Raw genomic sequence first — 20,937 nt, 5'->3', positions numbered from 1 at the left:
TTTAATGAATGATATTGCTGGTCATATTATTCCAGAAAGAGATTCATGATTTTTTGATATATGACTTTATTATCTGACTATGAAATGAAAAAGAACCCAGATGTGTTCCAATCATTTGCTTAGTAATATTAACGCTTTTTTCTCTTAAAGATACTGGAAGCTGCAGGAATGGCAGCCCCAAAAACTAAGGCTATACCCAGGTTCAATGAGGGCTCTCTCCATGCTCTTGTGGAGGGAGTTAGAGGACGTCGGGAGCTCCTCTTCCCTGGAAACGGAAGGAGGCGGCCTCCTCAGCAAACCAAGGCAGCTTGGCTGCAAATTGCTGAGGAGGTGAGCTCGAGGTCTGTGTGCAGACGCACATGGTTTCAGGGTCGAAAAAGGTTTAATGATCTGCTGAGATCTCCTAAAGTGTGGCCTCTGTGTTCTGGGAAATGGAAGTTCAAGAGGGAGGGCTCAGGGAGAATGACATGTAGAATGATGGTGGTGACACTGAGCGCAAATCACTGTTTATTGGACAGATGATGCCTGGGGTTTGAGACTGTCGGAATTATATTCATCTCCATGTCCCAGCCACCTGTGGTTGAACCGTTGGCTTACGCGAATCTGGAAAGGGTGAGTGCATCCCTTGCCTGACGGCCATCAATGTGGTCAGCTGCTGCTGGATTGACCACATCCAGCCTCGCAAGGCATCACTCCCCGTCCTCCTACTCGTCCTCGTCCTCTTCATCTTCCTCCAAGGAGGCTGTATGCTGAGCCACTTGTTCATCCGGCAGCACTAAGCCACGCTGCTCTTCCTCCAAATCTGGTGACCAGGATGAGAGGATGTAAATGGTTCCCATCCCATTACAGATTTCAGTTGAGACAAGAAGCTTGCAAGCGCACACTCACAGTGGCCTGAAATTATTCCAATCAGTTCAAACAGCAGATGTGTGTCAGCTTGACCAGTCACAAGGTCAGTAGATTTGCAAAATCTTAACCCAAACCTCCAACAACAAAATTGTTGCATTTGCATGCCAGCCATGTTACAGGAGCGCTTTTAAAGTTCTGCACCAATAATGACTGCAGATCATGTCCTCCACCAACTTGTCTCCTTGCAGCTGGCCTGTTTCTGACAAGACAGGAAACAGGAGCCAGAGGCACAAAAATGGGAAACCGTTATCAAAATAGGATTATCAATGCAGTTAACAGGCTCTTAACTGCCTTAACTACCTGTCCCACCGGTTGGAGTCGGGTCAGTTTGGGAGCAGCTGAACAGACAGTCACGAGAATCGCGTGAGGGCGGGTTGAGTGTCTGAAGCCATTTTTTCCGATTTTTGCAGCTGACCCGTCTCCTCAGGGCTATTAAAATCGAGCCCTTTGTCTTTTTGTTTCTCCCGGGAGTTGGAAATACCAATGATTGGGGAAGGAAATATACAAGTTGCGCTGCCAAGTAGCTAGGATGAGACCGAGACATCTAAAAGTCTTTCCTCACCCCTCGTCCTTTGTTCACATCTGTGTTGTGAAGGAGATAAAAGTATCAAAATGCGTAGTTCTTGGCATAATGGATGATGTTGTAGGAACTGGGGTTCCTAGCTGAAGAATTGAGATCGACTCAGAAAATCAAAAACAATAAAATTTAATGAACAAACGACGCTGTACAGGAAACTGTAGGATACAATGCAAATAGGTCTGGTCTGCTTGAAAGCCTCTCTGGAAACTGCTAGAAGGTTCCGAGCTCAACTGCCAGCAGGTTCCGAGCTCAACTGCTAGCAGGTTCCGAGCTCTGACATCATGACGTCATCATGTTCTTCCCGCCGTTGAGAGATCACGTGACGGACGGCATGACGTCATCACGCAGAGTACAGGAAAGAAGCCCTAGTACAGTTAACAGATACATTAAAGGTGCAGCCCCCAGCTGTACTACATTGCTGTAAAAGGAATTATATACAATTGTCCGTAATCCTCTGGTGGTTCCGCCACAATGTGATTATTTTGCTCTTGTCTGTAGTTTATTACAATTTACTAGGCTGTCCTTCAGTAACCTAGTAAGTGGTTACCAGTGAAGTCTAGTTTCCTTGCTTGTCTGAACAGTGGGAGTTCCCATGACGCCAGCTGCCTGACCTGAATTTTTATATTAACTTCATAAAAGACCCTGAGGCATTTTTCTGAACATTTTTGTGTGGTTATCCTAATAGGAATTTAAAGCTGAATTTGAATCCATGCCTCTTTATATTTTCCCACCTGCATTGTTTTAATCACTGTCGTATGTAAAAGTCAACTTGAATGTAATCATTCCGTGCAATTCTAACTGAAATGAAATGGAGTGTTACCCAATTGCAGGTAAGCTCAGTGTTTTAAATTGCTGATTTAAACGGGAGGATTATTCCCCCAGGTGTTATCATTGTTTTTTCCCAATCTCATAATTGCACAGTAAAAAAAATTCCATGACCGGCTCTGATTCAACACCACTGCATTAATTCCGCTTTGGACCCTATGTCCAAGTTTGAACAGGTTTCTTTTATTAACAGAGATCAATAAAAGCTGTAACCTTCATTCAGTGCATTACAAAATATCAAGGAACATTAGTTTTCCTTTAGCTTGGTTACTCGATGCCAAGCCTGGAATTACTCAGAGTCCAGACATTCGCACGCAGGGAGAAGCTCACTCATTCAGCACAGCAAGATGCCAAGCTCTCACTCACTGGCTGCACATTCAGCACAGCAAGATCCCAAGCTCTCACTCACCAGCCGCACATTCAGCACAGCAAGATCCCAAGCTCTCACTCACCAGCCGCACATTCAGCACAGCAAGATCCCAAACTCTCACTCACCAGCCCCACATTCAGCACAGCAAGATCCGAAGCTGTCACTCACCAGCCGCACATTCAGCATAGCAAGATCCCAAACTCTCACTCACTAGCCCCACATTCAACACAGAAAGATCCCAAGCTCTTAATCAATAGCTGCTTCAGTGTTATTCACAAAGGCACTGACGGGCCACAACATCTATTCATTTGTGCCTGAAAACACGATTGGGAGTCTGATTTAAATTTGACAGTTGCTGGCTGGAATTTCCAGGGCTCAGGAAACCCAGCAGCAAAAGGGAGGCGGGAGCCGCCGGATCCAGAAAGTTAGTACTTGTTCCAGCACTGCTTGTGGGCCAGGAGAAGCAGGAATGCTCTCCTCCCCCACTCTGCACCCTCCCCACCCCCCCGCACCCTCCACTCTCCCCCTGCACCCTCCCTTCCCCTCTCCCCCTGCACCTTCCCCTCTCCCCCCGCACCCTCCCCCTCCCACCCCCGCCCCCCGCACTCTCCCTTCCCCTCCCACCCCCGCCCCCTGCACCCTCCCTTCCCCACTGCACCCTCCCTTCCCCTCCCCCCCGCACCCTCCCTCCCCCCCCCCGCACCCTCCCTCCCCCCCGCACCCTCCCTTCACCTCCCCCCCCCGCACCCTCCCTTCCCCTCCCCCCGCACCCTCCCTTCCCCTCCCCCCTCACCCTCCCTTCCCCTCCCCACCGCACCCTCCCTTCCCCTCCCCACCGCACCCTCCCTTCTCCTCCCCCGCACCCTCCCTTCCCCTCCCCCGGCACCTCCCTTCCCCTCCCCCCCGCACCCTCCCTTCCCCTCCCCCCCGCACCCTCCCTTCCCCTCCCCCCCGCACCCTCCCTTCTCCTCCCCCGCACCCTCCCTTCCCCTCCCCCCCCAAAGTTATAACTTTGAAGTCACTTTAATACTTCAGATCTTGGCTGGGGGTATTTTACTGGGAGATGGAATCGTGCATGGCTGGGGAGGGGCTGGGGGTGGGGGGCATGGGAGGTCGGGGAGAGCTATCATAACCATAATCAACAAATCTACTAATTATACAAAGTATATCAAAAACCTTACAACTGCACCCGTTTTTGTGGGTACGAGGTTCACATTACCTGAGTGTATCAAATGTTCTTTCTGCACAGACTGAGAGACCAGCACACAATGAGTTAAAAATTTAAACTGTTTTCTGCTTAGCATGGGTTGTAAATTGTGTAAGGGGATTTTAAAGCAAGGATATCTTTACAGGACAGTAAAATAGTAGAATGTGTAAGAGTCATTTAGCCATATATAATGGTCTGGAATGTGTCAGCTTGGTCACTTGTGTTTAGGGAATGGGAAGAGTTTATTACAGCAATAAAATAATTAGAACAGTTAAGCGCATATTTGTTGGGTTTATGTTATTCTATTGCTATTGTATGTATCTTTGATGTACTATGATTTATTGGTGGTATGCATGGAATGTAGGAGGCGATTTTCTCACTGGAGGTGATATAGAGGCGCGTTTCAGTTTGGGTGGGTTTGAAATCTGCCTCCACTGATAGGTTTCAAAAATGTGGGATTTTCCCATGATTGGCCACTTGATTTCAGAGGTGTGGGATGCCCTTGCTCAATTAGTGTTTTGGGACTGAAACGCGCCTCTGTTGACAGCACTTTTCCAGTGATTTTATGGCTTCTTGCTCCTTTGGCTCATTCCACAGCATTTCTGCATCTCCTGCACCACCTCCAACATCCTTTGAGAAACCTATGTCCAATTCCAAGGCAAGGGCCTACCTGAGGCTCTCGGATGAGGCGCTGCAAATGATGCTGGTGGGGGTGACAGCTAGCATGGAGGTGCTCTTTCCACTCATCTCGGAGGAAGAGGCCTGCCAAAGAAACCAAGGCTGTGTGGGTACAGCTGGCAAGGGATATAACCTCCAGGTCTGTGTGCAGATTGGGAGACTGTTTCTGTGTGTTGATGAAATGCCATCCCTGTTGGAAAGCATTAAAATGATTTGAAGCCAAATGTTGGCGTTATGCCATCTGTTCTTTCGCGTAAGGCAGCTCCATATTGTGGGCACCGCCACACTTGCATTGTCAGGTTGGTGGCCTGAGTAAAAGGACACCAAAGAATCATGTCCATTGTCAATGATGTCCTAGGATGGAGCAAAGGACATGGGCAACCTATACAAATCTGGGCATGATAATTGCATCCCGGGCAGCCATGTGTTCGCGCGCTGCCTCTGGTCGATACACCGGCGCTCTGACCTCCTCCTCCTCCTCATCTGAGGTCCATGCAGAAAGAAAACGAATGGTTCCCATGCTGCTTGTAGATGCCTCCTTTGGGGAAGCACTCATTGCAAGCGGGGAGAGGGTCTTCCAAGGAGGTCCCACAGTTGATGGAGTCAAGCTGCAGGACCTCTGACTTCGGAAGGCCTTCTAAAAGTGCTCAGAGACCTTTTAAAGCCAAGGTCTGGCACCTGCAAGCAATCCTTGCTGCAATAAATGATGTCTTGTTAGACCTGCAGCAGTGAGGAGGCCACCCACGAGTCAATCCGCCAGGTTTACCTGGTGTGGTTCAGGAGTAGCGTGGATCACGGCGAAAAGCTGCAAAAATCACGAGGGCTTAGAGAGGCCCTTAACGAGCATTTAAGGATCTTTAATAGCGCAATGGCCAGCTGGAGGCGGGAGTGTTTCCCGGCCTCCAAAAGCAGCAGCGGCAAAATCCCGCAGAGATGGGTTGGAGGCGGGTTCTGAACCCGACCTCTTTGAATCTGATTTTCCAGCCTTTCCCACCTCCAAACCCATCTCCTCTGACATCAGAAAATCGTCCCCTTGTGATCAAAGGTGAAATTTGGTATAAGAAATGTGAGTGAACGAGTGTTTAGCAGCTCACACTAGAATCGTGAAGTGTGATGTCTCAACAGCAGCTCGCTCTCATACTGGAATGGTGTAGTATGAAAAGACCTGAGCTCTCATACTGATTGTGGATAGTATGAGGTTTCAATAAAGATTGATCCTGCATTGCTACAACTGAGTGTGTGTGTAATCTGACGTTTAAAGTAACGAGATGAAAAAGAACAAGAAAGTAGTCCAGCAGTTTCCTGTCAACTTTTTTCATTATTATTTGATGTCCATATTTATATTGGAATTTGTCTATGTAAACATGTGACACTGTAATTATACCTCCTGTCAGTGGAACCACTGCAGCACCACCACTGGTGGAAGGGTGTAATTACAGCATGACCCGTTTACACAGGCAGTTTCCGTTATAAATGCAGACTTTGTAATTTATAATTGAGATATAAAAATAAGGACAGAATGTATGAGTTCATAATGGGAAGGGAGTTACGCCTGCATGCCATTGTCAAGTTATCCCCCTCCCGTTAACCCTGCTTCACCCAAAAATTGCACTTGGTCTTAACTCCCCATGTGCAATTAATTGGATATCAATTAATAATATATTAAAAAACTTGCAAACACTTCCTGTCAACTTTTTCCATTATAAATTCCTCTATCCACACAACAGGACTACAGGAGATTAAATAGTAGATGCTTAACTAACAATTCATCAATATGGAAGGGGTGGACTTGCTGAGAATCGTGTTGGCTATTCTTGTTATATCCAATAAAGATTTGAGTGATAGGAATAAAATTGAATTAAAATGTGGCACAAAATGTTCCTTTCTGTAGTGCAATGGCCAGTGTGTGGGGCTGAGGCTGGGAACTCAACATCGTCGCGCCCTCTGCCGGGCACAGAATGGGACCAAGTTACCTTCTCAGCAATGCAGCAGTAGCACAAGGTACCTTATCTTTCTACTTATAATGAGACTTTGTGACAGTATTCTAGTGCTGAAATTGTTATCTTATTCAGTAATCTATCTATATATATATATATAAAAGGATCCGTCTGTCCGTCTGTCTGCGTGTGTCTGTCTGTGTGTATGTCCGGGCATCACTCAAAAGCTATAGAGCGTACCTACAAATATGTTATATCAAAAGAAAGCTTATGATTAGGGGAGTGTCATAGGCATATTTACTTTTTGGTCAGACAAAAATTGTTCGGACAGTATACAAAAAACATTCAAAAAATGGACAAAATCCGCTCATTAGCGGTTGACCAATCCTACCGCTCATTAGCGTTGAGTGACGTGATGGTTGACCAATCCTACAGGGGCACGGGGGGGCATTTTATGCCATTTGTGGGCGGGGCCTAATCCTTCAAACTGCCGTTAGTGCGGGAGCAGGAGCTGAGCTGAGGTGAGTGGCGGCCATTAAAGACCGGCCGGGCCTGAAGCTAAAAAAAGGTAATGGAGGTGAGGAAATTGTTGATTGATTAGTATTGATTCAGGAATTTCTCTCTCTCTCTCTCCTTCCCCCCTCTCTCTCTCTCTCTCTCTCTCTCCTTCCCCCCCCTCTCTCTCTCCCGAAGCGGGAGCTCAGCTGAGGTGAGTCGCGGCCCAAGAGCCCGGCCGGGCCTGAAGCGCTAGGCCACGCACGGTCACCGTGGCCTGCCTCTAAGTCCTTCCCCCCCTCTCTCTCTCTCTCTCGAAGCGGGAGCTCAGCTGAGGTAAGTCGCGGCCCAAGAGCCCGGCCGGGCCTGAAGCGCTAGGCCGCGCACGGCCACCGCAGCCGGGCTCAATTTTCCAAGCCCTTCCCCAGGTGGCAAATTATCAGAATGGCACTTAACAGTCTGAAGAGATCATTTAGAAAAGTTTCCCACAGGAGATGGAATTTTTGGCACTGTGAGATAACTGATCCCATCTGGGATTGAAGACCTTGCCTCCCTCTGAGGTCTGGGGCCTTTATAAGACTCAGTCCGGAACCCATCCTTGCTCTCAGCAGACGTGGCTTCCCTCGGCCCTATCTAGGGTGCGCTGTCTCTCTCTCTCTCCTTCCCCCCCTCTCTCTCTCTCTCCTCTTCCCCCCTCTCTCGCTTTCTCTCTCTCTCTCCTTCCCCCTCTCTCTCTCTCTCTCTCTCTCTCTCTCCCTCTCTCTCTCTCCTTCCCCCCCTCTCTCTCTCTCTCTCTCTCTCCTTCCCCCCTCTCTCTCCTCCCCCCTCTCTCTTGCTCCTTCCCCCTCTCTCGCTCTCTCTCCTTCCCCCCCTCTCTCTCTCTGCTTCCCCCTCTCTCTCTCTCCTTCCCCCCCTCTCTCCCCCCTTCCCCCCTCTCTCTTTCCCCCCCTCTCTCTCCCCTTCCCCCCTCTCTCTCCTTCCCCCCCTCTCTCTCTCTCTCTCCTTCCCCCCTCTCTCTCTCTCTCTCTCTGCTTCCCCCTCTCTCTCTGTCCTTCCCCCCCCTCTCTCTCTCTCTCTCTCTCTCCTTCCCCCCCCTCTCTCTCTCTCTCCTTCCCCCTCTTCTATCTATCTATCTATCGTATCTTATCTTATCGCATAATGGAGCGGGCAAGGACACTGAACGCACAATTGCAAGAGATAGATTGTTAGGCAGGGGAGGGAGGGAGAGAGAGAGAGGGGGAGACAAGGGGAGGGAGAGAGAGAGAGAGGGGGAGGGAGGGAGAGAGAGGAAAGGGGGGAGAGAGGGGGAGGGGAGGGGGAGGGAGGGAGAGGAGAGTGACCAGGCGAGACATACCCAAAACTGTAAAACCTGGAGTATATGGCTACTGGCGATCCCCATTAACAAAAGATGAAGTTAAACAACCACCTCCTGGGTGCTTAGGAAGAGTTCTTCAATCCCAACAGTCTCATAAACAGTTTTACAAAAAAGCCTCGGCAACGCCGGGCACCCCAGCTAGTAACATTATAAAACAGACAGATAATGCGGTACATTGTAATGTAATGTGACGGATTTCTAAAATATAATGTGGCTTTTTCCTAATCAGCCAAGACTCTAAATACTGTTGATAAATGTTTCAACATACTCTAAGCAGGAAGCACCTATGCATCAAATGATTTTTTATCACTCAAACATCAAATAATTCACAATCAATGTCACATAATTGGAACAAATATGATTTGACATTACCCTGTTTATTTGCGCACAAGATTTTTCACTGTATTTTAAAGAAAAATGCTTTTCCCACTCCCACACATGTTTTGGTATTTTCTCTCTTTCTTTGGGTACCTTCCCTCTCACTCCATTTTCCATTGAGAATGTGACAAGGGACCATCTCCAGGCCTTTGCCAGTACAACTGGTGTCAGCCATGGCTCAGTGGTAGCACTCTCACCTCCGAGTCAGAAGGTTGTGGGTTCAAATCCCACTCCAGAGACTTGAGCACCAAATCCAGGATGACACTCCAGTGCAGTACTAAGGGAGCACTGCACTGTCGGAGGGGATGTACTGAGGAAAAACTGCACTCAGAGGTGCCATCTGTTGGATGAGAAGTTAAACCGAGGCCCTGTCTGCCCTCTTAGGTGGACATAAAAGATCCCACGGCATTATTCGAAGAAGAGCAGGGGTGTTCTCCCCGGCGTCCTGGGCCAATATTTATCCCTCAACCCTCATTAAAACAGATTATCTGGTCATTATCACATTGTTGTTTGTGGGACCTGTGCACAAATTGGCTGCTGCGTTTCCTATATTACAACAGTGACTAACACTTCAAAAAGTACTTCATTGGCTGTAAAACACTTTGGGACGTATTGAGGTCGTGATAGGAGTTATAGAAATGTCTGTCTTTCTTTTTTATTAGCTGTGTAATTCTTTTTTTCCCTTTATTGTTTATGATCAGTCATCGATTGCACTTCCAAAGTAATTCTTGGGGCTGGATTTTATCAATGAAGGCGCGCATTGGAGGCGGGACTGCTGGTTGTCGGGTTTCAGTCCAAAAATTTTTGACAGATGAATTGTCATCATTTGACAGCTTTGAGAAGCTGTCAAACACTGACAATCTCTGTTCTTTTGTGAGTCCTTGTACTCAAGACTCACCAGACCTCTTTCCTGAGCAGAAATCAGATGGCTGTTACATCGGAGAATGCAGCAGCCATTCTGGCATCTCTGCCGTTGAGATGTGGAGCCTCCGGATCCCCAACAGTTGAAGCCTGCAGGAAAAAACAAAAGTAATGAAACTTTTCTAACACTTTTCACTCACCTCCCATACTTACCTCTCCACACTTGCACCCATCAATCACCTCCACAGCGCACTTTTCGACCCCTTTCACCCCCACAGATCCACTGCTCGCCTCGCTGACCCTGGTGGGGTTTCCCGACGTCAGGAAGCCTGCACTTGTGTTGGTAAAATGTGGATAAGCTTCTTAACTGCCTGTTAACTATCTGTTAACGGGCAGTTAAATGGCTGGAATCCCCTTCCCGCCTCAAGGAGACAGGTCTCTACGCGAGTCGGGGACCCGCCTCCCGGGAAGATGGCACGGAGGCGGGTTGGGAGTGGGTTCGGTACGATAGAGGCCGGAGGAGCATCAGGGGCTGTGAACTGGGGCCGGAGGAGGATCGGGGTTGGGCGGGGGGGGTGGGGGGGGGGGGGGGGGGTGGGGAAGAATCAGGACCGGAGGATGATCGAGGCCGGAGGAGCATCGGGGGGGGGGGTGTGAATTGGGGCCAATGGAGGATCGGTGGTGGTCCAGGTCGGAGGAGTTTCGGAGCCGGAGGGGGAAGGGCTGGAGGGGGTAGCTCGGAAGCTAGAGGGGTGATCGGAGGTGCGTGGCCGGCGGGGTAGTGATCGGAGGCCTCAGTTGGTGAATGGAGGCCTCGTTGGGGTGGGGGATTCAGAGGCTTCATGGGGGTGTGATCGGAAGTCTCCTCGGGGATCGGAGATCTCGGGGAGGGGAGGTCAGAGGGTGAATGGAGGCCTTGTTGTGGGGGGGGGGTAGTGATCGCAAGCCTCATCGGGGATCTCAGGGAAGGGAGGTCGGGGTGAATGGAGGCCTCGTGGGGTAGGGATTGGAGGCCTCCTGGTGAGGACCAGGGGCATCAGAAGCCTCGGGCTGGGGGAGGGGGTGTGTATCGCAGGCCTCGGGGAGGGGGTGCAGTGGGGAATCGGATGCCTTTTTCGGGGGGGTTGGGAGAGGCAGGGACACTGGATCCAGCAAAGGTAAGTGGAAAGGCACTTTTCTCCTGAATCCAGCAGTCCTCACCTCCCTTTAGCTGTTGGGTTCCCCAAGGCCTGGGAAACCCAGCCAGCCAGAGTTAAATTTAGAATGGTGGATCGCCATGAGGCACGCCAGCCTCATTATAATATTTAAATGGGCGACCCACCTCCTGCAAGCGGGTTGGCTGTCCGCCCCCCATCCCACCTCTGTTAAAACCAGAAGTGGGCGGGTTGGGGGTCAGAATTCAGTTTTTTAACTCTTTAACCTCCTACCCGACCTCAACCCACCTATTATTTGGGATTAAAATTCCCCCCTATAGTTCTGTTTAAAATATGCCCTGCAGCTGGGATGTTGACCCTTTAGCCCAGGAACTGTTACTGGCTCACATTGTGGCCATTTCTGTTTCATGCTCTGGTACATTATAGGCTACACCCCAAAACCACAAATGTAAGAGTTCACGCAAAGTAATGGAATTGTTTAAACAAACGGCGCAATTCTGCAAATCTGAAATTAAAACAGAAAATCCTGAAAATGCATTGTGGATCCGTTGGTAACTGAAAGAGAGGGTTAACATTTCAGGTGAGATCTCTTATCAGAGCTTCATCAATTTTAATTTCAATGGAATTGGAAGTGTGCCATTTACTTTTTGGATTGAAGCTTAGGCAGTAGGTTGGACACTGGTTTTTCAGCACTGAAAGGCTGAGTTCAAGTTCAGCCCAGACTACCAGGAGGAACATTTCTACCTGCTTGCTGGAGAGGTCCTATGTGAAATAAGTTTGAGCAGTTTCAATCAAGTTCCTAGAACCCCACGACACAAAACTGTGCCTAATTTAGTTCTAATTGGCAACTGCACTCAGAGACAGAGGATGCTGGACCTAGAATGCAAAAATGGCAGTGCCCAGAACACACATGAAAATACATTGTTTATTTTATAATGTTCTCATGAACATATTTTGTTGATCTTAGGCCACTCAGCACACGGAACTGTACCTCAGATGTTTGTACTGTCCAATGGCGCAGTAGTTCCTGGACACCATGTACCTCTTCCTGCGGGAACTATGGCTTTCAGTCCAGGCGGGTGGAGTGTGTGCATCTGCACACAAACAAACAAGTGAGGGAACAATTCTGCTTATGGAAGCAGAGGCCAGTGAACTGGCAGAGGTGTAACATCATCCCGTGTGAAAAATGTGAGTCCCAGCTCAGCAACAAACTGAAATTTAAGAAAAAAAATATTTGATCCATTGCTTATGCTGTTGGCAAATTATCAGCCTGAAAACTGTTGATTAAAAGTGTTGTGAAATGGTAGAATGTGAGTTCGCAGCAATGGTTTGCCTGACCAGCCAGTTCCGAACAGTAGTCTTGCCACCCTGCTGAGGAGAGGCTTTGAGTGGAGGTTAACATAGAAACATAGAAGATAGCAGCAGGAGTAGGTGATTCGGCCCCTCGAGCCTGCTCTGCCATTCAATGCGATCATGGCTGATCATCCAAATTCAGTACCCTGTCCCTGCTTTCTCCCCATACCCCTTGATCCCTTTAGGCTTAAGAAATATATCCAACTCCTTCTTGAATATATTTAATGTATTGGCCTCTACTGCCTTCTGTGGTAGAGAATTCCACAGGTTCACCACTCTCTGGGTGAAGAAATTCCTCCTCATTTCTGTCCTAAATGGCCTACCCCTTATCCTTAGACTGTGACCCCTGGTTCTGGACTCCCCGACCATCGGGAACATCCTTCCTGTATCTAGTCTGTCCAGTCCTGTCAGAATTTTATAATTTTCAATGAGATCCCATCTCATTCTTCTAAACTCCAGCGAGTACAAGCCCAATCGTCCCAATCTCTCCTCATACGTCATTCCTGCCATCCCAGGTATCAGCCTGGTGAATCTTCGCTGAACTCCTTCCATGGCAAGAACATCTTTCCTCAGATAAGGCAACCAAAACTGCACACAATACTCAAGATGTGGTCTCACCAAGGCCCTGTACAACTGCAGCAAGACATCCTTGTTCTTGTACTCAAACCCTCTCGCTATGAAGGCCAACATACCATTTGCCTTCTTAACCGCCTGCTGCACCTGCATGCTTACCTTCAGCGACTGGTGCACAAGGACACCCAGGTCTCGTTGCACTTCCCCTTCTCCCAATCTATTGCCATTCAGATAATAATCTGCCTTCCTGTTTTTGACACCAAAGTGGATAACCTCACATTTATCCACATTATATTGCATCTGCCATGCTTCTGCCCAATCACCCAACCTGTCCAAATCATCCTGTAGTTTCTCGGCACCCTCCTCACAGCACACACGCCCACCCAGCTTTGTGTTGTCTGCAAATTTGGAGATATTACATCTAGTTCCCTTGTCTAGATCATTAATATATATTGTGAATAGCTGGGGTCCAAGGACCAATCCCTGCGGCACCCCACTAGTCACTGCCTGCCATTCGGAAAAAGACCCGTTTATTCCAACTCTTTGCTTTCTGTCTGCCAACCAGTTCTCTATCCAAGTCAATACCTTGCCCCCAATCCCATGTGCCTTAACTTTACACGCTAATCTCTTATGCGGGACCTTATCAAAAGCCTTCTGAAAGTCCAAATACACCACATCCACTGGTTCTCCCTTATCTATTTTACTAGTTACATCCTCAAAAAATTCCAGTAGATTAGTCAAGCACGACTGAGGTTAGAAGCTTCTCCACAGGAAGAGAAACTTGGAGGGCGAGTAACTGTAAGTCACAGGGCAGTTATATGTGGTAATTCACCCAGCTGCCTCCACACCTAGGAATGGTGTGTGGAGAAGTAGATGGGATAAAAATATGGTAATGACCTTGCCAAATAAAAAGTTGTGTAAAAGTCCCATTTCCCTGTCCTTCTCCTGCACCCTTTTAATTTGATGCATTAACATTAACAAAATATTAGCATCTTTTGCCTATGCTTCTAAATTTGTTTCAGAGTTAATTATTTGTAACACACTTTAACACACAGTCCTGGCATTAACACTTCTCTTTTCACAGTAATTAATGTGAAAATTTAGTCAGTATTAAGTTTGTTCTCACATCGCATTTATTTTCTCATTTAAAGCTGGTTCAAAATGACTGGAAAGTTAGCAAAAATGCATTGGTGAGCACAGCACTAAATTGTTTAAAGGAACAGTCTTTTGAATAACTACAGCAGGGGTGTCAATGCGATATACTTTGGGAGACCATAGGAGAACTTTTAGGACTCAGTACAACCTAAACAATGAAGACAAGTCACTGGGACTCAGTAATAGAGTATCAACTGCTACAGAGGGAAGAAGTTTTAAAATCATGAGGGGGACCGGCAATTGGTGACCATATCACGTGTCTGATAGAAAAGCAGTGCTTTCACTGTCTCCAAAGTTTCTAAAAGTGACAGTTGATAAAATAACAAAGACTGGTGAAAGGCATGACATGACATTAGTCTTTCTTTATATTGTGTGACGCGAATCACTGAAAACATAAGAAAGCACAAAATGACGAAGGGGAATCTAGGCTGGTGCCCCCAAAGAACATGTACATTCTACCCTAACATGAACCGTACCTCACTTACTGAATCTCCTGAGGGAATGGTCCATATAAAGCTTTTTGGTGCAGAACTAGATGTTTAAAATTAACAATCCAAATAGCCTACCTACTCTTGGCATTTTGAAGACCTAGATTATGTCTCCTTAAATCCTATTTCCTCCAGTGAAAGGTTCTTAGTCTTTCCTGATCACCTAGAACCCTAAGTCCCGGAATCGTCTATCTTGTTTTTCTGTAAACTTTCTCCAGTGCATCAAAATCCTGTATAAAAGTAGCGCACCCGGAACTGCAGGCAATAGGGTCAATTTGTAGCTCCCAGGCACCCAGTGAGAAGGTTCGAAGACAGCACAAGTTGGAGAATTGGCAGTAGAGTATTGCAGCCTTGTCTCCAACCCTCACTCCCTTTGAGTGCAGATCCCTATTGGGGAGTAAGATTGAGGAATTCATCTTCATATTCCCATGTGACTTCACCAGTGATCTACACAAAGTTAAAATAATGACTACCATCCTAGGATTTGATCAACTTTGTTGATAACAGCGTCACATTGACTGGAAACTTTCTGTGTGAATGATCAATACCATTGTGTGGCTATAATGAATTCTAATTTATTGGCATTTGTAGTAAGATGGAGTTTGCTATTGTGTATAATTTATGCTTTCACTTGCCCACAGCCGAATGCAGAGACACAACCAGATACTGTGAAATGGTTAAGCGACTAAAACTCTGCCTCCTGTCCCAGTACAAACTACGCTGCTGTGAATCCTGCAGGGGTATCTGAAGATGACGGCAATTCTATAATTTATCCTCTCACAATGAAATGATTGGGGGGGGGGGTGGAGGGGTGGGAAACTAACTTGAAATGGTTACATTGTTTAAAAATTTCAACAGTGCTCCCTGTATTTTTTTTTATTAAAAGAGAGACAAGTATTTCCATGGCTGCTTGAAGAGAAAATCTGCATTTGAATAGGAAAGAATCTGTCAGTGGCCATTCTGGGTGTAGTAGGGCTATTACAATACGTTTAGACACACTGTACATTCCTTTATTACTTTGTGCTTCGGATGGAGGCTTCAGCCATTTTGACGAGTGCTGTTTCTGCACCAACATGATGCTGGATGACAGTTCTTGTGATGGGCTTGTTCTAGAATGACTTTGACTACCTTCACCTATCAAAGCCCAAGGAAACTGTGTAAATATATTCTGCTTTGTCTGTTTCGTGGGAATTTCTATTCAGACCTTTTATGGAATATTGCAAAGAAACCAACTTTATTACAGACTACCAGCAGGGCACATTGCTGTGAACTTGAAGGGGAAACGGAAGCAAATAGACTTAAACGTGACAAATGGTATTGGTATGTACCCCTTGTATTTGAAAAGAGATGCAGTGTTATTGAGAGAAAAGGAGAGGAGAATGATCTATTATTTACTTTTTTCAACATCTATCATAGATCTAAACCAACTGGTCAAGTAAGCATTATTTACTGAGATTCTTGGATGAGGATACTGATCTATCTTAATTATATGTGAATTTTATCTGAATCACAGATATTTTTCTGGTGAAACGCGGCCCTGAATTCTACAGGCGTTTCTGTCAATCTCCCACTGAAATTAGGGCAGTAGATATTGATAACCCCAAATTCAGGAACAATTTAAGCTCAAAAAGATAATACCGAAAGATCAGCGAAGATTAAATATTCAATTACAAAGTCTAGAAAAGTAAACGGGATGAACAGATGATGCGAGAGGCAGCAATATCTATCCGCACGCTTTCTTGGAGAAATATGTTCCATGTTCCGCTCTGAGGAGGGTTAGAAACAGTCACACAGTAAACTTCATCCTATCCTCTTATTCCTCATGGTTCATTGCAAGTCCATTTTGAAGTCCTGTTCAACTGCAGTTACTCGAGGGCTCCCACTCCCATTACAAAATATCCCTGCCAATGTTTATTATATTAAAGCTAGCTCTTACTAAATTGTAATTTCCCTCTCCCCTTACCCTGTTTTCTACTTTGTTTTTAACATTTTGTGTCCGATTATGAGTAGACTGCCAGCTAACCTGTTACAGCCAGTTGTTTAGTTTCGAACATGGACTGCAGTATTGAAACGGCCACATTTTATTTATTTATTTGAAGCTATTTTTCCTCCCAGCCACTTGCCCTTCTCAGTACATTTAGTTCCCAGTGCCAACAATTCCCCAAACTTTACTCAACCATTCACCAACCAACCGTTCCCCAACCAAGAGGACAGATGGGTGGCTTGTTGCGACCTTCTGACATTGCCATTAAGCAGCTAAGAGGGGTCTGATCAGAGCCCTTGGTTGAGCCAGCCTCCGATTGTGTCTCTCTGCTGTACAACTTGTCCTAACACTTAGTAATGTAGTAACATTAACATCAGAGCACCAACATGCTCAGGCATCAAGCAGAAATTTCAGATAAATCCTCTTCCCTTTGATCCAGTCAGAGAAGTGTAATAGAGAAGTTCTGAAATAAAGATAGAGACCATTTATTCTTCAATTTTTCAGCTGCAGGATGGTTATCAGCACATTACTAAAAAGTAGTTACTTTATATTCTTGTCCCTGCTTTAAGTCTCCCCAAGATACTTATCATTTCCCAGCTAGGAACGTGCATTGGAGATCTGGTCCGAGACAACTTCTGATCTTAACTCTGGTATGAGAGTGACCCAGGGTGATTGGCCCTCGTTCTCTGTGAGGAAGTTCCTTATCTTCACTCACCACCTTGCCTCAGATTAGGAGTTTACTATATGTGAAAACATGGCTTCTAAGCCACGTCCAACTATCTCATGGTACGATGAATTATATCACCAGTGGCATCATACTACATTAGCGCAACACTCATAATTCACCTCTCCCCATTGCACCCCGGAATATATAATGATGGAAAATTAATCTGTGTGCATGATCAAGTGGTTCAGGAAACATCATAAACCAGATGGCTGTACAGTGTCTCCTGACTCCATATTACTCACGCCCTGTTCTTTTGTATAATGTATACATTTCTAAAACATTTAAAAAATACTGCTTACTTACACAAATCGATATAATTCTCATGCTGTTTAACAGTTATTGTGAGATAGATATATGTAGGTTACTAGTCACATGATACATCTTGATGTGATCAAGTTTAGGTTATTGATTATGTGACTGGTTAAAAAGGCTGACTCTTGCAATAAAATGCCAGGCCATTTACTGTATTGTAATTTAAAATTTAAGAAACAATTATCACCATGCCTTTATACAGAATGTAAGAGCAGCAAAGTGGGTCTGAAATCTAAGCAACTTAGTTCTCTAAATTTATGTATAATTTAAGATAAGATCTTTGTAAAATAAGCTCTGTATCTATTTATTAGAAAGTTGTGTTGAAACGTGCAATATACCTGTTTAACTGTACATTATGTTGTCCAGAAAATACTATTTTTGGGGACTTTTATTTTCTTATTACCAAAGCTTTTTTGTTGCTTACTTTTGCAAGAGAATTTGAAGTTCTCATTTTAATAGCACTTCCATTGAATACTTTTTCACTTTTGTTTTACGCTGCACTGCTAGGGGGATTTCATCCTCAATCATTGGGATGCGTGAAATAAGCGATACATTCCCAATGTGTTGCGGCTGTTGTATTAAAAACAGAATGACTTTCCCAATCCTCCTTCCCCACAAACATTCTTGCGGTTACATTCCTTCCAATGATTGATTTGCCAGCTTTGTTGCTGTGTACATAATACATTTATCCTATGTTTCCTCTAGGGCAATCATTTACAAATCAGTAAACAGTGTATGTAAGAAAGCCTTCCCTGATATTATGGGAAGAATTTGCTCATTTGACTAATTGATTGAGTTTAATTGGAGCATTTGGTAGTGTTTTGCTACATGCTAATGGTAGAGGAAACATAGATTAGATCTCCCGTTTCCCATTATTTTGTGTTCCTTAGTTGAACTGTGGGTCACAGGTGTAGTTATAGACGCGGAGATCATTGTGAATGTACATTTAGTTTTATTCTGTGACAAGGACCCAGTGACACACCTTCTAATTGTAATGTTGCTGGATAAAGTCTGATGTTACTTACCAGAAGCCTATTTATGTAATTTCTTTTGTACCAAATCTACTTAAGTACAAATATTTATTGAATTTCCAGCGTTTCCTATGTTCTCTGATTTATGTAAGACTGGTAGTTAAACACAGATGTGACCATGTTATTTTGATGCTCAGTCAGCTTTCTTTCTGTTACTTGATTCTTCAAAGTGCAAAATTCCAACAGGCCCATATTCACAAAAACACATTTTAACACCAAAAAACAGGTGGAATGGGGTCAGGTCAGAGGTTAAAATTTTAAAAATCTCAAACCCGATCCCAACCCGCCCACTTCCGGGTTTAACGGAGACAGGAGAAGGCGCGGGCAGCCAACCAGCTCCCAGCAGGTGGGTTTGCAATTTAAATAATTTAATACGGTTGTCAGCCTCTGATTTAACCTGTTTTGCAGGATCGGACCCCGCTGGGGTCGAGGATCGGGCCTTCCTCCTCCGGAGTCCTCCCCGCCCAACTGGTAGCCAAGCCTGTCAATCAGGCTAATTTCCAGGTGGGGGACCTGCCAAGGACAAAAGATGCACACTGTGGCATTAAAACACCACAGCGTGTGGAGAATTCGGGTTTCCCGTTTGAAACTCTGCCCCCCACCCCCGGCCTACATAACCCGTCCCGGTTAATATTCAGGCCATTTACTTTGTGGAAAAAACAAGTCCGATTAAGGAAAGTGGCAAAATTGTTGAATTAATGGGCTTTCGGTAAATGTTGGTGTTACATTGTTATAGTATCACATCGTTAAATGGAACTACTTTGGTATGGTGTAGTTATATTGCTATGTGGCACACTGTGCACGGGCAGTGCACAGTGCAGCGTCGGACATCTTGTATCACTCCGCACCATGCGGCAACATAGAAACAAGGCAAGAATACAGCTAGTAAAAGCAGTAACTAAAATGAGCTAAAAGTGTCTATTATTTATAGTATAAGAACACAAGGAGACACAACATGGTGGCAGCGGTATAAGTGAGTAAAAAATTGTGCTATACGAACTACGAATAAAACGAAAAGTGATTTTACGAGCTGATTGTGAGTGCCGATGTCTGCGGTGATTTGAGAGTGAATCGTACGGAAAACTAAAATGACGACTGTGCAAATGCAACCCCTCATGAACTGGGAAGCCGACGATATAGTAGAAGCATTCCACAAGTTCAAACAGAAATGTGAGCTTACATTCAAAAGCTTCCTGAAGGGCGCTACCAACGAGGAAAAGGTTAGTTACATTCTGTTGTGGACAGGAGAAAAAGGCCTAGATTTGTATAATAGCTGGAGTTTGACTGAAGAGGAAAAGGAAAACGCTGCGACAATTTTTGATACATTCAGCAACCATCTAGAGCCTAAATCCAATCACCGTATACACAGATACAAATTCCAGAGTCTAAGACAGGAACCCGGTGAAACAGCTGACAATTTCCTGACAAGGCTGAGAAATGAAGCCAGCAAGTGTAAATTTAAGGAAATGGAGGAAAGGCTTGTACACCAGCTAATATGGGGGTCAGTGCATGTAGAGGTACAGAAAGCCCTGATAGGAAAAGAAAAGCTCGGAATAACAGAGGTTGTAGATACTGCGAGAGCTCATGAAGCCATGAAGCAGCAAATGAAAACGCTGATTTCTCAAACGGCTGACATGCGGACTGCTTCTGAGACAGACAACAGAGTGGATGCAGTGAGAGAAAAGTACAACACACAAAGACATGCACACGACAACGGGGGAAACGTGCAGAAATTGTGGAAGACCACACGATTACACAGACAAGAGGAAATGTCCAGCATATGGAACAAGCTGCAATGCATGTGGCAAACTAAACCACTGGGAAAAGAGGCGTAGAATGAAGAAAGAAGGAACATACATCAAAAACAAAGGCGGACAGCAGAACCAGAGAAAGAAACACAATATCCATGCCATGGATGAGCAGGATGATGATGATGATCACGACAATGCACTAAACATCGAAACCATAAAGATACAGCTTCACGAGATGTCCAGAGTGGAAAATACTCCGAGGAAAGAATTGCACACCATCATCCAAATCAAAAAAAAGATCAAAGGTCGGCCCAAAACCATCAACTTAAAGTTGAAGCTGGACACGGGCTCAGAGCAACATTCTCCCATTGAGACTGTACCAGCAGATCTTTCCCGAAAACCTGAGAGAAGATGGCTACCCAAAAAATGGTTGTTTAAAGGCAAGTAATGTCACACTGACAGCATACGGGGGGAGTGAGATTAAACAACTCGGAATAACCTTTATCAAAGGGACACATAAAAGAAAGAACATCAACTGCATGTTCTATGTCACTGACACTGAGGGGCCAGCGATCCTGCGATTAAACAGCTGCGAGAAGTTGAGATTGATCTCAGTGCATCACGAGCTGACGGAAATGCCACTGAAGATAGACAGCAACACCCCACTGGAGAACCGCCCACAAATCAAGAGTAAAAAAGACTTGATTGACATGTATCCGGAATGTTTCGATGATACAGTGGGATGTTTCGGAGATTTCCAATACCACATCACCATCGATCCAGAGGTAAAGCCC

The 20,937-nt window shown here is 45.6% G+C and overlaps 1 protein-coding gene across 1 annotated transcript in view; it reads left to right on the top strand.

Annotated features, from left to right (window-relative positions):
* The window catches only part of LOC147124689 (ADAMTS-like protein 1), a 111,558-nt gene extending 96,432 nt beyond the window's left edge, over positions 1-15,126 (top strand). Inside the window, exons 7-9 of the mRNA XM_085991610.1 lie at positions 6,461-6,570; positions 11,737-11,957; positions 14,980-15,126. Coding sequence (XP_085847736.1) covers positions 6,461-6,570; positions 11,737-11,957; positions 14,980-15,086 — 438 coding nt within the window. The 3' untranslated portion in view covers positions 15,087-15,126. The remainder of the gene's footprint in view (positions 1-6,460; positions 6,571-11,736; positions 11,958-14,979) is intronic.
* Positions 15,127-20,937: the final 5,811 nt, after the last annotated feature.

Source organism: Somniosus microcephalus, chromosome 1 (genome assembly GCF_052327205.1).
Source record: "Somniosus microcephalus isolate GS21.2 chromosome 1, FLI_Smic_1.0, whole genome shotgun sequence".
In the NCBI taxonomy this organism is placed as follows: Eukaryota; Metazoa; Chordata; class Chondrichthyes; order Squaliformes; family Somniosidae; genus Somniosus; species Somniosus microcephalus.
This window is presented reverse-complemented; position numbering and strand designations above follow the sequence as displayed.